Consider the following 18,837-nt stretch of genomic DNA (forward strand, 5'->3'; position numbering starts at 1 on the left):
TTTCTCTTTCCATAAATATGTCGAGAACACAAAAATATGTCTAAATCAGTTTAAATTCAGTTAGTTGGCCTGAAATAACATTATGGAATAGAAATAGTAATTCGAGTAATGGTTAAAATTGTGTTTCCTCTTTTAGAAACATTTGCAGAGCCATCCCTGCAGGCTACTCAGATGAAGTTGAAAAGAGCTCGACTAGCAGATGATCTGAATGAAAAGATTGCTCAAAGACCTGGCCCTATGGAGCTGGTAGAGAAAAACATCCTTCCTGTGGACTCCAGTGTTAAAGAAGCAATTATAGGCAAGACTCTAAAAATTTACTGTTTGGGGGGAGAAAGAGAAACGTGGAAATTTTAGATAAAACAAATATAATTTAAAGGCTAGCACCAATCATATTGTTTTCTGGGTTAATTAGAAATTAACACTTAGAGTGATTTCTGTTACTGTCATTTCATTACGTATTATAAGTCTAGTATCTGCCGCCGAGTGACAGATTCCCTTGTTAGGTCTGAGGTTTAATTCGTATATTCTGATTTCATCTCACCTTTTGGGGTCCATCTCTTTAGGACTGCATGGAATCATGGTTAATTGTACTGCTTAGACTTCTTGACTATAAATTGCCTAAGCTTTAAAGTCATACCAGTGCAAAATAGGAAGTCCCCAGGGGTGATGAAAATGACAGTAGTTTTTAAGATAGGATATTAACTTTTCAAAATTGCTTGCTAAGTAGCATTATTATTGAAATAATTTTCTAAGTTAAACTTAGTTTCTGTTTAATATTTTTACTAACTTTATTTCTGTCTACTTCTAGGAAATATAAATAGCATGTTCAGTGTTAGTTCAGCAAGGTGAATAGCAGATGAGTACAGAATGGTAGTATCTCTCCATTTTATCCTGGTCTTACCACACTTAGTTACTGATGTTTCTCTTTTTATTTCTGGCATAAGCTTTAGCAAAAAAAAAGAAGAAATCATGTGAGACATCAGTGTAGCTGGGTTGCTCCCTAAAGTGGGAACTTACCAACATACACCTAGTCATGGCCCCATTTTCCTCCTTATCACGTGTTTTGTTTTTTGGTTTTGTTGTTGTTTTCTTTTTTGAGACGGGGTCTGGCTCTGTCTCCCAGGCTGGAGTGCAGTGATGTGATCTCAGCATACTGTAAGCTCCGCCTCCCAGGTTCACGCCATTCTCCTGCCTCAGCCTCCCAAGTAGCTGGGACTACAGGCTCCTGCCACCATGCTTAGCTAATTTTTTGTATTTTTAGTAGAGACAGGCTTTCACCATGTTAGCCAGGATGGTCTCGAACTCCTGACCTCATGATCTACCCGCCTCGGCCTCCCAAAGTGCTGGGATTACAGGCATGAGCCACCGCACCCGGCCTGTCAACGTGTTTTTTTTAACAGTTGGATTTCCCATCAGGATCCAAACAAGGTCCACACATTGCCTCTGCCTGATACTTCTCTTAAATCTTAATCTATTGGGTGGATCTTCTTCTTTTTCTTACTACTTATTTGTTGAGAAACAGGCTTGTTTTGTCCTCTAGCATGTCCCACATTCTGGATTTTACTGATTGCATTTGCATCCCCAGGTGTTAAGATTCCTGGCACTTGTACTTCATGTAACTGGCAGTTGGACCCGACATCTTAATCTAATGAAGGTTTGATTTTTCTTTTTCACCCAAGAATACATCATGGTTAGTGGTGTGTTCTTGCACTGGGAAGTACATTGTGTTCAATTTTTTTAAAAGCAGCTTCATAAATTTTCATAGGAAACGATGTTTTCCTCCTTCACATTAAGCTTGGTATTCCAAAGCCAACATAAGTCAAAAATCATTTCTTTCTTTAGGCGTTGGGAAGGAGGACTATCCCCACACTCAGGGCGATTTCTCATTTGATGAAGACAGCAGTGACGCTTTGTCTCCGGACCAGCCTGCGAGTCAGGAGTCACAGGGGTCAGCCGCGTCCCCAAGTGAGCCGAAAGTTAGTGAATCGCCATCTCCTGTGACTACAAACACTCCAGCCCAGGTATTATTTTTCTGGTTTTGAGCCCTAAAGAAAGAAAATGCCTTTTTTTAAAAATATATTAAGGTAATAAACTTTCACCAGAAGAAAATTCTGAATTGAATTTAAATTGATTAGGCAAAAGGCAGGCACTTAACTGCCCTCTAGGAAGGTAATAAAGATTTCTAGTCACTATGTCTTTATCACAAGTAGGTAATACCATTTCCTGAAATCTTGGAGAGTTGAATGTTTTGATAATTGATGGAACTGAATTTGTTTGTTCAACAAATACACATTGTGCACCTACTATGTTTCAGATTTATTGGGAACTGAGAATCTAGTGCATACAAAGGAATGTAAGAAATATCTTGGTAATTGCATTGGAAATTTACATTTCTTACCTTTTAATGGGTGTCCATGTTTCCTTTGGCTTTATAATAATTCCTGTGCTATACATAATGTTTTTTCTCCTTATGGTACTTTTTCCTTACTGAAATTTTAATAGTGTTACTTTAAAGTCAAAACTATTGAACTACTTAATGGGAGTGATCAAGTCAGCAGAAAATGTTCTTGTTAAGCCTGGCATCATAGAATTTTTGAGTCAGAAAGGAATTTAGCAATTATCTGCTTTAACCTCATGCAAGAGGCAGCCTGGGTTCACAGAAGTATGGAAGTTTGGGGATTAAAAATGCCTATTTTCTTATAGCATTTCTTCTCATTGATGACCATTGATTTGTTAGGAACGATGTCTTTCAGCATTATTTTCTTCATTGCATTTATCACCATGATCTGTAATATGTTAATTTGTTGTCTCTATGCCTGCAGCTAAAATGTGAGCCTATGAGAGGGATTTTGACTATTAGAAGATAAGAGCTACTTTGGAGAGGGAGGGAGGGGGAGAGAGCGAGCAAGTGTATCTTGAGCATCTAGCACAGGGCCTGGTACAGAAAAGGTGCTTAGTAAATGCTGACTTGAATTAAGCACCTTGAATGCAGACTGACACAATGGTTGTGGAAGCTTGTTTCTGTTCTTCCATGTGCATGTAGAGCCTCTACAGCTTGGACTCATCAACAGTAGTGTGGATGGCTACAGTTCAGATTATCCTCTCCAAGTTCACAGGGCAGGGGTGACCGTGGCCCCTCAGTTGTACTGGACCCTGGCCTAGAAGAAGTATGAGGGTCAGTGACCAGCCCACAGTCTGAGGTCTGAGCAGGCAGAAAGCGAGAGCGAGGGAGACTAAACCCTACTGTGTTCTCACATATTTGCTGCACCCTTGTTTTGAGCTTTAAAAATTCGGTAAAAAGAATGTCAAGTATGTGAGTAGATACCATTAACAAACAGTTACACTTATCCATTTGGGTTGTTTGTTCTCTGTTACTGTTTTGAGTAGGTTAGGATGTCAGATAGCAATTAGGATGGCCTTAACTTTTAGTAATACAGAATTTGTGTCACAACAGCCACCTATTGTTTAAACTTCAAGACCATTTCACCTGCATGAAAGATTATAATTCTTTTTCTCGTGTTGCTGGTACTAGTGTGTTTTATTCCTGTAGTCTTTTTTTTTTTTGAGACGGAGTCTGGCTCTGTCACCCAGGCTGGGGTGCAGTGGCCAGATCTCAGCTCACTGCAAGCTCTGCCTCCTGGGTTTACGCCATTCTCCTGCCTCAGCCTCCGGAGTAGCTGGGACTACAGGCGCCCGCCACCTCGCCCGGCTAGTTTTTTGTATGTTTTAGTAGAGATGGGGTTTCACCGTGTTAGCCAGGATGGTCTCGATCTCCTGACCTCGTGATCCGCCCATCTCGGCCTCCCAAAGTGCTGGGATTACAGGCTTGAGCCACCGCGCCCGGCCCATATTCCTGTAGTCTTAAAACATGGTCTCCAGCTAAGTTTTTAATTGAGACCCTTTAACCAGAGGCATTCCCACACAGTGAGCTGACATTCCAGAATTCCTTGAAGGAAAATAGTAATAACAGTGTTTCTTGAAGAATAAATATGGTCTGTTTATTGCCAGTGCAACACACATTAAGCCTTGGGTCACTCCTGAATTTAAGCAGTAGTTTTCATAGTACCTTCAGTGCTGCTGCAGTACCAGTTCTGCCTGTTACATGCAGACCATTAACAGTCAGCTTTTTATCTGTCGACTAGGGTGATGGGAAAAGACCCACTTTCCAGGATGTTAACAGTTCCTATGTATACATTCAAGAAAAAGAACGTGGAGTCAGGGTTGGCTCCACTGTAGCTTTGCCTGTTAAATCATTTCTGTCCTATGTACCTTGAGACCTCTTAAAATTGTGTCCTTCATGAAACCCCCTTGTATTAAGTGTTCTAGTATTTATAAGTAAGGAATCTGACAAAGATGATTATTATACTTTTATTCAGGTAATTAAAGAAGCATGTCCCTGGTAACTATGCCATACGGATGTCAAAGAAAGATAATTCTTAAGTGGGATTATTAATACACTGTAGGTGCTTTGTTTTGACTTCTTTTTTAAATTAACTACAGAGGTGAACTTTATGATGCTGGTAAAGTCTTGGGGATTTTTGTGTCATCTAAAGGTGATAAGTTTTGTTTTGGCAAATTTTGTACTTTATTTTCACTGTTATCCAGTGTTTGGTTATAGAATTTGTCCAGGCATCTCACTTGATGTATATAAAATATATTTATCTACCTAAATACACTTATTTTCATATTCGTAGCTCAAGGGGAAAGGACCTTGACACATTGCTTCTCCTTAGACACCAAGTTCCTAGAGGGCAGGGATTTATCTTAGTAACCTCATACTGAGCACAGGGGTCCAGCACACAGCAGGTACTTACTTAACTGATTTAACACATGACAGATTCTTGGAGACTCTCTCTGCAGTCTGTTTTTTCCTGCTTTAGAATTACCATCATACCACTGCCACAAAGATGAGCTATGACACAATTAATTAAAATGTGCTTGTAAAACAAAGATAATAAAAGAACAACATACATGTCTTGCAGGGGTTCTTTGAGATTCTTAATTTTTAATCTTGAAAATAACTCATTGTCAGAGTTTGATGGTAAATTTCATTGCTGTTGACCAGTCCTCGAATTGGCTGTAGTGAAGGACTAGCTTGATTTTTTTAGATATTTCTTTTTTTTTTTTTTTTTTTTGGGAGGGATTCTCACTCTTTCGCCCAGGCTGGAGTGCAGTGGTGTGATCTCAGCTCACTACAACCTCTGCCTCCCGGGTTCAAGCAATTCTCCTGCTCCAGCCTCCTGAGTAGCTGGGATTATAGGCACCCACCATCATGCCCAGCTAATTTTTGTATTTTTGTAGAGACAGGGCTTCACCATGTTGGCCATGCTGTCTTGAACTTCTGACCTCAGGTGATCGGCCCGCCTTGCCCTCCCAAAGTGCTGGGATTACAGGCATGAGCCACAGCACCCAGCCTATTTAATTTTTGATGCATGGGGACTAATCCCTAATCCTCTTGTAAAGTACAAGTGGTGGGGTAACATCAAATTTCTATGTGACTTTTGCAGGTAACAGAGGTCCACAGACCATACTTTGAGTGAAATCTCTGCCATAGATTTCACTTTCCTTCTTGTTTGCCTGAGCCAAATTTTGTCATGTATTTATTACTAATTGTGTGCTGCATGTTTAATCCTATGGCTTAAACTAAGCTATCCAACCTACAGCCCACAGGCTGCATGCGGCCCAGGACAACTTTGAATGTAGCCCAACACAAATTCGTAGACTTTCTTAAAACATTGAGTGGTTTTGTGTGATTTTTTTTTCTTTTAGCTCACCAGCTGTCGTTAATGTTAATATATTTTATATGTGGCCCAAGACAATTCTTCTTCCAGTGTGGCCCAGGGAAACCAAAAGATTGGACACCCCTGGCTTAAACTAAACAGAGAAATTAGAAAAATGTGATTTTTTTTTTTTATGCCTGACTGAGGCAGGGGGCAGTGGCTCAGGCCTATAATTCCAGCACTTTGAGAGGCCGAAGTGGGAGGATCACTTGATCCCAGCAGTTCAAGACCAGTCTGAGCAACAGGGAGAACTTGAACATCACTGATCATTAAAGAAATGCAAACCAAAACCACAATGAGATACCATCTCACGCCAGTCAGAATAATTATTAAAAAGTCAAGAAACAACAGATGCTGGTGAAGCTGCGGAGAAATAAGATCACTAGAAATAAGGAGAGTTGGCTGTTTTTTCACATTCCAAATTTTCAACAAAAGATGCAAAGAAGGCAGGCATGATAGCACACACCTATAATCCCAGCTTACTTGGGAAGCTGATGCAGGAGGATTACTTAAATCCAACAGTTCAAGTCTGGTCTGGGCAACATAGCAAAATCCCATTTAAAACAAACAGACAAAAGGCTGGGTGCCATGTCTCAGACCTGTAATCCCAGCAGTTTGGGAGGCCAAGGCAGGTGGATTGCTTGAGCTCAGGAGTTCAAGACCAGCCTGGGCAACACAGTGAGACCCCCATCTCTACTAAAAATACCAAAAAAAAAAAAAAAAAAAAAGTAGCTGGGCGTGGTAGTGCACACCTGTGGTCCCAGCTGCTCCGGAGGCTGAGGTGGGAGGATCACCTGAGCCAAGGGAGCAGAGGTTGCAGTGAGCCGAGATCACACCAGTATACTCCAGCCTGGATAACAGCGAGACCCTACACACCCCGCCCCAACAAGAGAGAAAAAATCTCCAGAAACTGTCTTAGAAGAAACACACATATCTGCCCTACTAGACAAAGGCTTTAAAGTAATTATCTTAAATATACTCAAAAACTAAAAGAAAACATGAACAACAAACTAAAGGAAATTAGGAAAACTACATATGAACAAACTGAGAATGTGGTAGAAATTACTTTTTAAACCGAAACAAATTCTGTAATTGAAGATATAATGGAATTGAAAAATTCACTAGAGGGCTTGAACAGCAGACTCAAACAAGCAGAAGAAAGAATCTGCAAATGATTTGAAATTGAGTCTGAAGACAAAAGGAAAAAAGAATGAAGAAAAGTTAACAGAGACTAAGAGACTTATGGGACACCATCAAGCAGATCAACGTATTCACTATGAGAGTTCCGAAAGGGGCAGAGATATTAATTAAAGAAATAATGGCCCAAAACTTCACAAATATGAGGAACAACATGGATATACAAATACAGTCATGCTTTGCTTAACAAGGATACATTCTGAGCAAAGCATTTGTAGTAGTCAACTCTTGCACTGGTATAAAGAACTACCTGAGACTAGGCAATTTATGAAGAAAAGAGGTTTAATTGACTCACAGTTCCACAGGCTGTACAGGAGGCATGCTGGGGAGGCCTCAGGAAATTTATAGTCATAGTGGAAGTGTAAAGGGAAAGCAAGCATGTCTTCACATGATGGCAGGAGAGAGCAAGTGAGCACAGGGGCAAGTGCTACACACTTTCAAAAAACCAGATCTCATGAGAACTCATTCACTGTCATGAGAACAGCAAGGGGGAAGTCTGCCCCCATGATTCTCACCAGGCCCCTCTTCCAACACATGGGGATTACAGTTCGACATGAGATTTGGTCATGAGCCACATTATATCAGCACTGTTCGACAGTTTTGTTGTTGTGAATCATCATAGAGTATACTTACACAAACTTAGATGGTATGGCCTACTACACCTACTACAGTGTACCTTTACAGTGTAAATGGTTTTTTACTACATTTACCATGTAAATGGTTTTTTAAAATACTACACCTGTATAGAGCAGGTCCATTATAATCTTCTTATGTGCAGTCCTTTGTTGACCACAATGCCTGTACAAGAAATTCAGTAAACTCCGAAGAAGATAAACTCAAAGAGACCCACAGCAACACACAATGTAATCAACTGTCTAAAGTCAAATAAGAGAGAATCTTAAAAGCAGCAAGAGAAAAGTGACTGGTCACATACAAGGAATCCTCAGTAAGACTGTCAGTGGATTTCTCAGTAGAAACCTTGCAGACCAGAAGGCAGTGGGATGATATATTTAAAATGATGAAAGAAGAAAACAGTCACCTGAAAATCATACCCAGCAAAATTGTTTTCAAAAATAAAGGAGAAATTAAAACATTCCCAAACAAAAGCAGAGGGAGTTTATTATCACTAGAATTGCCCTATCAGAAATGCTAAAAAGAATCCTTCAATCTGAAATGAAGGGATGCTAGATAGTAACTCAAAGCCATAGGAAAATATAAAACTGGCCAGGCACGGTGGCTCACACTTGTAATCCCAGCACAGTTTGGGAGGCCAGAGCGAGCAGATCACCTGAGGTCAGGAGTTCAAGACCAGCCTGACCAACATGGAGAAACCCCGTCTCTACTAAAAGTAGAAAATTAGCCAGACATGGTGGCACGGGCCTGTAATCCCAGCTCGGGAGGCTGAGGTAGGAGCATCGCTTGAACCCGGAAGGCGGAGGTTGTGGTGAGCCAAGATCGCGCCATTGCACTCCAGGTTGGGCAACAAGAGCAAAATTCCATCTAAAAGAAAGAAAGAAAGGTAATATGTGGGCAGATATAAAAACAATATTATAATTTAGGTTTGTAACTCTACTTTTTTTCCTACAGAATTTAAAAGACACATTCATTAAGAATTACAAATCTATGTTAATGGCCACACAGTATATAACAACGTAGTTTGTGAATGACGTCAATAACATAGAGGGGGTGAAGCTGTAAAGAAGTAGCATTTTTTTATGTGACTGAAGTTGTTATCAATGTAAGATAGAATGTCATAATTCTAAGATACTATTTGTAATTCCTATGGAAACAAACAAAAAATTTGTAGAATCTGAACAGCCCTACCCCCAAAAGCTGAGGAAACTCAGAGGCCAAAGAAAGAGGCTGAAAAATCCAGTTTCTCAGAGAGAAATATTTTATAGGAACTTAAAAAGAGAAGCAATGTCTCGGGTGGCTGTCCACACCTGCCATCCAGAAAGCATTCATTCATTCATTCATTCATTCCCAGCTAATTTTGTAGACACAGGGTTTCGCTATATTGACCAGGCTGGTCTCAAACTCCTGAGCTCTGGGAGTCTACCCACCTCAGCCTCCCAGAGATATTCTTTATATAGCAAGCTTTTGGGATAAAACATGTGCAGCTGGTCACACCTTCAGACTTTCTTGTCAAGACATGACCACCGGGGAAGTTTGATAGCATCTTTATGAGGAGTTATCTATGCTATGGGCATTGTTTAAAGACCTTACTGCAGAACACCTTGCTGTAGAGGGGCCAACCACCAGTCATCATAGTAGTTTTGTTTCAAGATGGCATCAGACACTCTTGGCCATGCAACAGCCTATTTTCCTACAGTGCAAAAGGAGAGGAGAAGGGAATCAAAACAAGGCACTACAAAGTATCAAATACAGACATCCTGTGTTCATAGAAGACTTAATATTTTTAATATGTCAATATTACCCCAAACAATCTACAGATTCAGTACAGTCCTGTCAAAATTCTAATGTTGATTTTTGCAGAAATAGAAAAATCTTAAGGAATCCTGAAAAACCAAAACAGTCTTGAATTTTTAAAAAGTTAGAGGTCTCATGCTTCCTGATTTTGAAACTTACTACAAAGACACAGTAATTAAAACGGTGGTACTGGCATAAGATAGATAAATAGAATGGAACAGTGAGCCCAGAAATAAGTCCTTAGATATGGGATCAAATGATCTTCAACAAAGGTGCTAAGACCATTCAGTGAGGAAAGGATAGTCTCATCAACAAATGGTACTGGGAAAACTGGATATCCACATGCAAAAAAGAATGAAGTTGGACCTTTACCTAGCATCACAGGCAAAAATTAACTCCATAGACAGAGATCTAAATCTAATAACAAACTATGGAACTCTTAGAAAATATAGGGGAAAGCTTCATGACACTGGATTGGTTTCCTGGATATGACACCAAAGCAGCAAAAGAAAAAATAATTACATTTCCTCAAAACGTTTTGGCCAGGCATAGTGACTCATACCTGTAATCCCAGCTGTTTGGAAGGTCAGAGCAGGAGGATCCCTTGAGGCCAGGAGTTGAAGACCAACGTGGGCAACATAGTGTGAGACCTCATCTCTACAAAAAATAAAAATTAAAAAACTTAGGCCAGGCGCGGTGGCTCAAGCCTGCAATCCCAGCACTTTGGGAGGCCGAGACGGGCGGATCACGAGGTCGGGAAATCGAGACCATCCAGGCTAACCCCGTGAAACCCCATCTCTACTAAAAAATACAAAAAACTAGCCGGGCGAGGTGGTGGACGCCTGTAGTCCCAGGTACTCGGGAGCTGAGGCAGGAGAATGACGTGAACTCGGGAGGCGGAGCTTACAGTGAGCTGAGATCCGGCCACTGCACTCCAGCCTGGGCGACAGAGCGAGGCTCCCTCTCAAAAAAAAAAAAAAAAAAAAAAAAAAAAAAAAAAACTTAGTTGGGCATGGTGGCGTGCTCCTATAGTCCTAGCTACTCCAGAAGCTGAGATGAGAGGATGACTTGAGCCCAGGTTCGAGGTTACATTGAGCTATGAAAGCACCACTGCACTCCAGCCTGAGTGACAGAGCAAGAACCTGTCTCTTAAAAGAAAGAAACAAGAAGAAAACTTCAGTGCATCAAAGGACATCAACAGAGTAAAAAAGCAATCCAAAAAATGGGAGAAAATATTTGCAAATCATATCTTACAAGGATTTGCTATGGTTTGGATATTTGTCTCCTCCAAACCTCATGTCAAAATTTGATCCCCATTTGTTAGAGGTAGGGCCTAATGGGATGCATTTCTGTCATGGGGCCAGATCCCTCGTGAATAAATTAACGGCCTCCCTTGGAAATAAATGAATTCTCACTGCATTAGTTCCCATGAGAGAGAACTTGTTTAAAAAAAAAGAAAAGAAAAGAAAAAAGAAAGAAAAGCCTGGATCCTCCCTGCTCTCTCTTGCTTCCTCTGTTGCTCTGTAATCTCTGTACACTGGCTCCCATTTCCCTCACACCATGAGTGGAAGCAGCCTGAGGCCTTGCCAGATGCACATGCTGGTGCCATGCTTCCTGCAAAATCTGCAGAATCATGACCCAAATAAACCTCTTTTCTTTTATAAATTACCCAGCCTCATTTTTTTTTTTTTTTTTTTTTTTTTTTTTTTTTTTTTTTTTTGAGACATAGTCTCGCTCTGTCACCCAGGCTGGAGTGCAGTGGCGCAATCTCGGCTCACTGCAACCTCCACCTCCCAGGTTCAAGCGATTCTCCTGCCTCAGTTTCCTGAGTAGCTGGGATTACAGGTGCACAACACAATGCCCAGCTAATTTTTGTAATTTTAGTAGAGACAGGGTTTCATCACGTTGGTCAGACTCATCTCGAACTCCTGACCTCGTGATCCGCCTGCCTCGACCTCCCAAAGTGCTGGTATTACAGACGTGAGCCACCATGCCCGGCCAAATACTTTTTAAAGCAATCCAAAACAGACTAAGACAGGACTAATATCTAATGTACATAAAGAACTCCCACAACTCAACAACAAAAAAACTCGGTTCAAAATAGGCAAAGGTTTGAATGTGGTTTTTGTTGCAGTCTATCTTTAAAAAAAAAAAAAAAAAGGCAAAGGACTTGAATAGACATCTTTCTTAAGAGGATACGCAAATGGCCAGTAAGCATCTAATAAGATACTAGATATCACTAATCATTAAGGAAATGCTAATCAAAACCACAAGATACCACCTCATGCCCATCACATTGGCTACTATCAAAAGAACAGAAAATAAGTTTGGACAGATGTGGATAAATTGGAACTCTTGTATACTGTTGGTGGGAATGTGAAATGGTATAGCCACTGTGGACAGTGTTCAGTCTTCAAAAAATTAAAATAGAATTGCCAAATGAACTAGCAATTCCACTTATGGGTATATGCCCAAAAGTAAACAGGGCCGGGCACGGTGGCTCACGCTTGTGATCCCAGCACTTTGGGAGGCCGAGGTGGGCGGATCACGAGGTCAGGAGATAGAGACCATCCTGGCCAACATGGTGAAACCCCGTGTCTACTAAAAATACAAAAATTAACTGGGCGTGGTTGTACATTCCTGTAATCCCAGCTATTCAGGAGACTGAGGCAAGAGAATCTCTTAGAACCCGGGAGTTGGAGGTTGCAGTGAGCTGAGGTCATGCCACTGCACTCCAGCCTGGGTGACAGAGCTAGACTTCATCTCAAAAAAAAAATAGAATAGAAAACAGGAGTTAGATCGTTAGATCAGAAGATACTTGTATATCCCTGTTCATAGCAGCAACATTCACAATAGCCAGAATGTGAAAGCAACCCAAATGTCCACTGCCAGATGAATGGATAAACAAAATGTGCTATACATGTATGTTGGAATAGTATTCAGCCTTTAAAAAGGAAGGAAATTCTGCAATCCATCATAAATGAAATTCTAGCATTATGTTCAGTGAAACAAGCCAGTCACAAAAAGACAAATACTGTATGATTCCACTTATGTAAGATTCTAGAGTATTAAAAATCATAGAGGCAGAAAAGAGAATGATGATTGCCTGGGGGTCAGGGGAATGTGGAACCAGGGGGACATTGTTTAAGGTATAGAGTTTGCTTGGGAACATGAACAAGTCTGGAGGTTCTGGTAGTGACGGTTGCAGAACAATATAAATGTAATTAATGCCATATACTTAAAAATTGTTAAATAGTAAATTTTATGTTATATACATTTTAGTATAATTTTTTAAATGCAATTTTAAAGCAGGGATACGTGCACATCCTCACTACCAATCAGGTCATGAAGCAGTACATTCTGTGCAAGGAAATTCACTTTTAATATTCAGTTACTTATTCTAAAAGTGAAATGCTTAAACTTATATATTACAGGAACAAATGGTCAGTGCTAGGTGATACATTTTAACAAAGCTAGAGTTTTACATAAAATATTCATCTATTAAACATGCAATGTGTGATTTTTGTTTTATTCAACTCGTTCATTTTTCATTTTATTTGGGGATTAGAATATGAAAACAATATTTAAAGAGTAATTGCATTTTGACTTTCTTATTTGCATATTGCCATCTTAGTTAAGAACTCTGCTGCATCCTAAATTAAAAACATTTATTATTGACTTAAAATCTGTAATACAGAAAAGCTTTGTTTTAAAATATCTAGTTTCTGTCCCTCAAGACCACATAAAGAAATTCTAATAAAAAGGACCAGTCTGGAAGCAATGACTGGCCCTCGGCCTGTGCACTGCGTTTTGCAGCAGGAACAGTGCAGGCATCGGAAACAGGATAGAGCTTTAATCAGCTGAGAGGTTTGCTCTGACTTCTGTTTTTTTATATTGTGGCAAAGCTTTCCTGTAGCCGTTTCTAGTAGGAGAAAAGTCAGTCTTTATGATCAACAGTGCCTTTTTAGTTTTTCTTTTTTTTTTTTAAATGCATAAATATCCATTGAAAACCATCTTTCTGACATTGTCTTATATGGGTTTCTGATGAAAATTAAAGATCTGGCCCTTGTGAGATCTGTAACCTGTAATGAAACAGTGGTCGGATCCAATAAGACAAAGCAAAATTTGCAGCTTTTTTTGTTTCTTTGGGGAAGCAATTCAGAATCATTTTGAAATTAAATTTTTGTAGAACATAAGTTGAACTTAGGTCTTGGTGGCAATTTAAACCTATTTACATTTTAAATCTTAAAAGTATTCTTTTAAGAATTTGACATATTGCTGAATTTACTATGGAACAAAGTAAGTTTAAGTATCTCTTATGGCCTGAATACTTTAACTTTTATTTTAGGTTCACAGGTACATGTGCAGGTTTGTTGTATTTATAAATTGTGTGTCACAGGAGTTTGATGTAGATTCTTTTGTCACCCAGGTACTAAGCCTAATACTCAATAGTTATTTTTTCTGCTCCTCTCCCTCTTCCCACCCTCTGCGCTCAAGAAGGCCAGTGTGTGTCGTTCCCCTGTATGTGTCCCTGTGTTCTTATCAGTTAGCTCCCACTTGTGAGAACATGTGGTTTTGGTTTTCTGTTCCTGCATTCATTCGCTACCATAATGGCCCCCAGCTCCAGGCCTGGATACTCTTTTAATCCTTTTCGGAATACGTCACTTCAGAATTACTCACATTTAGATTCTTTTGCTAACTTTAGCCACTAGGAGCCTGGGCCCTTGATATGGTCTAAGTGGGGTTTGGTAGGGGAAGGGAGGGGCTTTTGTTCTGTTTTGGTCCTTTCTAAAGCACATTAAAATGGCTGGCAAAATTAGAAGTTTTGATATATTTATCTTTAGATTAGGTAGAGTCAACAATCCCTGTATTTCACTTGGGTTATTCTTTTGTTATGCTGGAATCTGTGGTTTTCTGGGTAGTAAAGTCATGCTGAAATACCAAAAGAGCTAATAAGATAGGCGTATCAGTAATCAAGGCTACAGTTAGGCACAGTCTAGAAATTTAGGCAAGACATAAATACTACATTTGATACCACATCCAGGCTCCTGGATTATTTTTCATATGATTAACACTTACTGCTCTCAAATTCATCACACTATCCTCAGTCAGTGGGGGCTGTACTGGTAAAATAGCTTGCCAGGTAAGTAGGATTTATATGCCAGGAAATCTATATAGAGTTCAGAATTCAAACATTTTAGTCTGCTTCACATACCAGTTACTTAATAGCCAAGGAATGTTTTCCCCTCTGTGAACATTGACCCACAGATAAGTATCCCCATTTCAAAAAAATATGCAAGGTGAAAGGAAAACCAACCACGTAAAGTCATATTCAGTAAAGAAGTGATCAGCCAACATCATCTTCCACTTTGTGTGAGTCTTGGTTGGTCAGAGATTCACTGAGGATCCAGATGTCTCAGGGCTCTTTGCGCGCAGAAGTCTGCTGGAACATAGGTGTCCAGTCTCTTAGATGAGCCCTTTCCTTTCATTTCTGTTTAAAAATGAAATTGAATGCAGCCGTCTTTCAAAGTAAGGTCTTTCATATTGTCAACACTCACAGTTACTAATAACTGAAAAGCTGAAATTAGCAGCTGAAGCCTCAGGGAGCAAGAGAGCTGACACGGGCATGCACAATTAATTGCACACTCGCACACACACGGTCTCAGCTGGGCTTGAGAACGTGACCTAGCGTGAGTAAAGCCAGAAGGAATGCCCATTCATCAATTAAACAAATATTTGTTTGAGTTAACCAGTATGTGCCAAACTTCATATTTCATGCTGCTAATAGCCCTCCAAGTTTTCAGGTCATTTATTTTAGGAAGGAAAAATACAGTTTGCTATTTTAAAATGCAAATACTTTAACAAGATTTTGATTGTTGGTGTAATAAATTCAAGAGTTGTTCAGGGAAGTGGAAGTGATAAAGGAGGACATTTTTCCTTAAGATAAGGCTGGTATAAGTAAGTCCCAAGTAGTTATCAGTATGTAAATTTTGACTAGTTTATTACAGTAGTAATTGTTCTTTACAATAAATGAATACTTAAAATCTATGTAAAGTAGATTGCTAGTGAAAATTGATAAAACCTAGTAAAGATTTCTATACCTTCCTTTGTTAATATGTGACCCCAAACTGAGATTCAGTAATTGTTGATTTTGGCCTGGGTAACAAAGTAACTTCTTGTTTTAAGTATGGAGAGATAATATTGTCAGTAAAACAGGTCAACCTTCCCAAAATATATTCTTCAAATCTTCTGTTGCAAGAAATGGGGGAATATGGTTAAAGAGAGTTCTAGTCAGATTTGGAGAGAGGAACTGAGGGTGTAAGCACATTTACGGACACATGGGGGGGGCATGGGCATTCGGGAAGGATGCTGCCAGAAGGTGGGTAGAGTGTGATACAGGCATTCACCAGGCTCTGCAGGGAAGCCTGAAGGTCATGTTTAGATCAGCCAGGGTCAGCATGACCTATATAGCAAAGGGACTTTATGAATTCCATATATTGGCCGGGCACAGTGGCTCATGCATGTAATCCCAGCACTTTGGGAGGTTGAGGCAGGTGGACCACTTGAAGTCAGGAGTTCCAGACCAGCCTAGCCAACGTGGTGAAACCCGCATCTCTACTAAAAATACAAAAACTAGCCGAGTGTGGTGGTGCATGCCTGTAGTCCCAGATACTTGGGAGGCTGAAGCTGGAGAATTCCTTGAACCCGGGAGGCAGAGGTTGCAGTGAGCCAAGATCGCCCTGCTGCATTCCGGTCTGAACGAGACTCCATCTCAAAAAAAAAAGAATACCATGTATTGTTTTGATCATATATACAAGTGTCTTGGACTTTTCTTTCCCTGCCAATAAAGAGTGCTTCTGACCGTCTTTTTGAGAAAATACTCCGGTATCGCCAATCTAACCTTACTTGGCTTTAGTTCTTCACTGCTCTCGGAGCAAAGACTAAATGATTGGCTCCACTGAGGCGTAAAGCATGTTATGCCACCATCTGGCCTCAGACATATATTTTTCCTTTAGCTTCTTTTCTAGTGGACTTAAAAACTAGGTCATTCCCTTGTAATTCTAATTTTTCTGTTTTTATGATCATTAATTTCACAGACTTGTTCCTTTTTGTCTTTTCCATCAGTTTGCTTCAGTGTCCCCAACAGTTCCTGAATTCTTGAAAACTCCTCCAACTGCAGATCAGCCTCCCCCTCGGCCTGCAGCTCCTGTCCTCCCCACAAATGCTGTGTCCTCAGCAAAGTCTGGCCCAGCGCTGGTGAAGGTGGGTACTTTGGATACACCGTGGGTTTGGTGGCTTTATTTGTGACTCTGTCTATCGCCTTGTGAATGGAAGACAAAGGCATTTATCCAACTTGCTCATCCTGCCTTTTAGCCCAAAGTCTCAAAAACCAAGCCATGAAAAGACTTGCTAGACTGGGGTCTTCATGTTTGAAATTGTGCTATAGTCATAGAAAAATGGCACAAATTTTGGTCTATTTAAAACACTAGGGGCCAGATGGAGTGGCTTAACCTCTGTAATCCCATTGCTTTGAAAGGCTGAGGCGGGAGGATCACTTGAGGCCAGGAGTTTTAGAACAGTCTGGGCAACATAGCAAGCAACATAGCAAGACACTATCTCTACAAAAAATGTAAAAGCCAGAGGTGGTGGTGCATGCCTATAGTCTCAGCTACTCAGGAGGCTGAGGCAAGAGGATCACTTGAGCCCTGGAGTTTGAGGCTGCAGTGAGCTACGATCACACCATTGCACCCCAGCTTGGGTGACAGAGCAAGACCCTGTCTCTTTTTAAAAAAAAAAAAACAAACTTCTAGGGCTATGCAGAAAGCCCCAGTTCTGCCACCCAGGCCACTAAGATAAAACAAGAGAAAAACAGATTTAAACTTTTTAGAATTGTGTTTATAACTTGTAGATAAAGTGGGTGAGGAGAATAAAGTGAGGAATAGTTTAACAGAATATACATCTCAAACTTTTAAAACTAAAAAAGGATATTATAGTTAGCTAACTTCTCACCACCTTTCAGATGGGGAGACTGAGGCCCAAAGAAGAAATGACAAAGCCAGGAAGGGTCCCAACCTCCCAAATCCAAGTCTAGCTCTCTCCCGCCTCCCCTACCTGTTGCAGCACTCTCTTGAGGCAAGGGAGCATCTTTCCGATGAACACAATGCATATCCTCTTAGCCCTCTGTCCCCAGGACTGTCCTTATCCTTGACCTTCCTGGAGAGAAGGCTCTTGTCAGCATGGCTGAGTATTGGTGGCTTCAGAACACACATCAGTGTATTTCCCCATCTTCTGTTGCTTAGCATTGGAGTCAGAAATTCCAGAGGGTCACAAGTGGCAACTCTGCCAATGAAATCAGTTTTTGCCTCCTCTCCCAGCATCCTTATGCACGCAACCCCGACCGCACAGAGAGGGTCTGCATGCACAGCCCTCCTTCCCTGCCAATCCTCAAAACGAGTTCTCTGCCTCTCCCGTTCTCTGAATGTCTGCTCTTCACTGATGTCTTTAAGGAAGGCTTTGGTTCTAGAGGAAGAAGCATTGTTTAAGAATGTGAAATTCAGGGATTGGTTAGAGAATTCTAGGACTATGCCAAGAGAGGAGGGGACAGGAAAACATTAGGAAACAGACCAGAATTCTTTCAGTATTTCTATGAGGAAAGCTGTTTCCCATCCTTCGCTTGTGAGGGCTGATAGGTAATAGCAGATTCCGTCTGAGGAGCACTAGTTACGATGTTTCTGTGCCCCTCCTCTACAGGTGCCTTCCGGACTGTGGCTGGGTCAATTATTTTATCACTCCACAACAGTTATACTCGAACCCCATTTTGAGTATAAATTATCCTAGACCCCGTTCGTTCTTATGATCAGTTTTAAAAGACTAAAAATAAAATGTATAGCCAGGTGCAGTGGCTCATGCCTGTAATCCCTGCACTTTGGGAGGCCAGGGCAGGCAGATCACTTGAGGTCAGGAGTTTGAGGCCAGCCTGGGCAACATGGCAAAACCCCATCTCTATAAAGTGTATAAAAAAATTAGTTGGGCTTGGTGGCGAACACCTATGCTCCCAGCTACTCGGAGGCTGAGGTGGGAGGATCACTTGAGTCCATGAGGTTAAGGCTGCAGTGAGCCAAGATCATGCCCCTGTACTCCAGCCTGGGTAACAGAGTGAGACCCTGCCTCAAAAACAAATAAGATGAATTATTGATAATGAAAAAAGTAGGTAAATAGTGAATTGATAAATATTGTGAGATTGAAGGAATAAGTGGGGGAAAGTGTTTTGTGACATCGAGGTATATACTTTAAGTGCCTGATAATTAAAGTGGTTTCCAGTTAGCATGCACATTCACCATTCATTTGTTCAACAGATACTTTTTCAAGCACCTTCTGTGTGCCAGGCACTGTTCTGGGTACTAGGAATAAAGCAAGGAACAAAAGATGA

General features: G+C 40.6%; 1 protein-coding gene across 9 annotated transcripts in view; it reads left to right on the plus strand.

The window, feature by feature from the left end:
• Positions 1-18,837, plus strand: part of MRTFB (myocardin related transcription factor B) — a 196,798-nt gene that overhangs the window by 147,817 nt on the left and 30,144 nt on the right. For all 9 annotated transcript variants that reach the window (XM_073015180.1, XM_007986266.3, XM_073015181.1 and 6 more), the window contains 3 exons: positions 137-298; positions 1,843-2,021; positions 16,533-16,670. In XM_073015180.1, the coding sequence (XP_072871281.1) occupies positions 137-298; positions 1,843-2,021; positions 16,533-16,670 (479 nt within the window). The remainder of the gene's footprint in view (positions 1-136; positions 299-1,842; positions 2,022-16,532; positions 16,671-18,837) is intronic.

The sequence above is a fragment of the Chlorocebus sabaeus genome, chromosome 5, assembly GCF_047675955.1.
Source record: "Chlorocebus sabaeus isolate Y175 chromosome 5, mChlSab1.0.hap1, whole genome shotgun sequence".
NCBI lineage: Eukaryota > Metazoa > Chordata > Mammalia > Primates > Cercopithecidae > Chlorocebus > Chlorocebus sabaeus.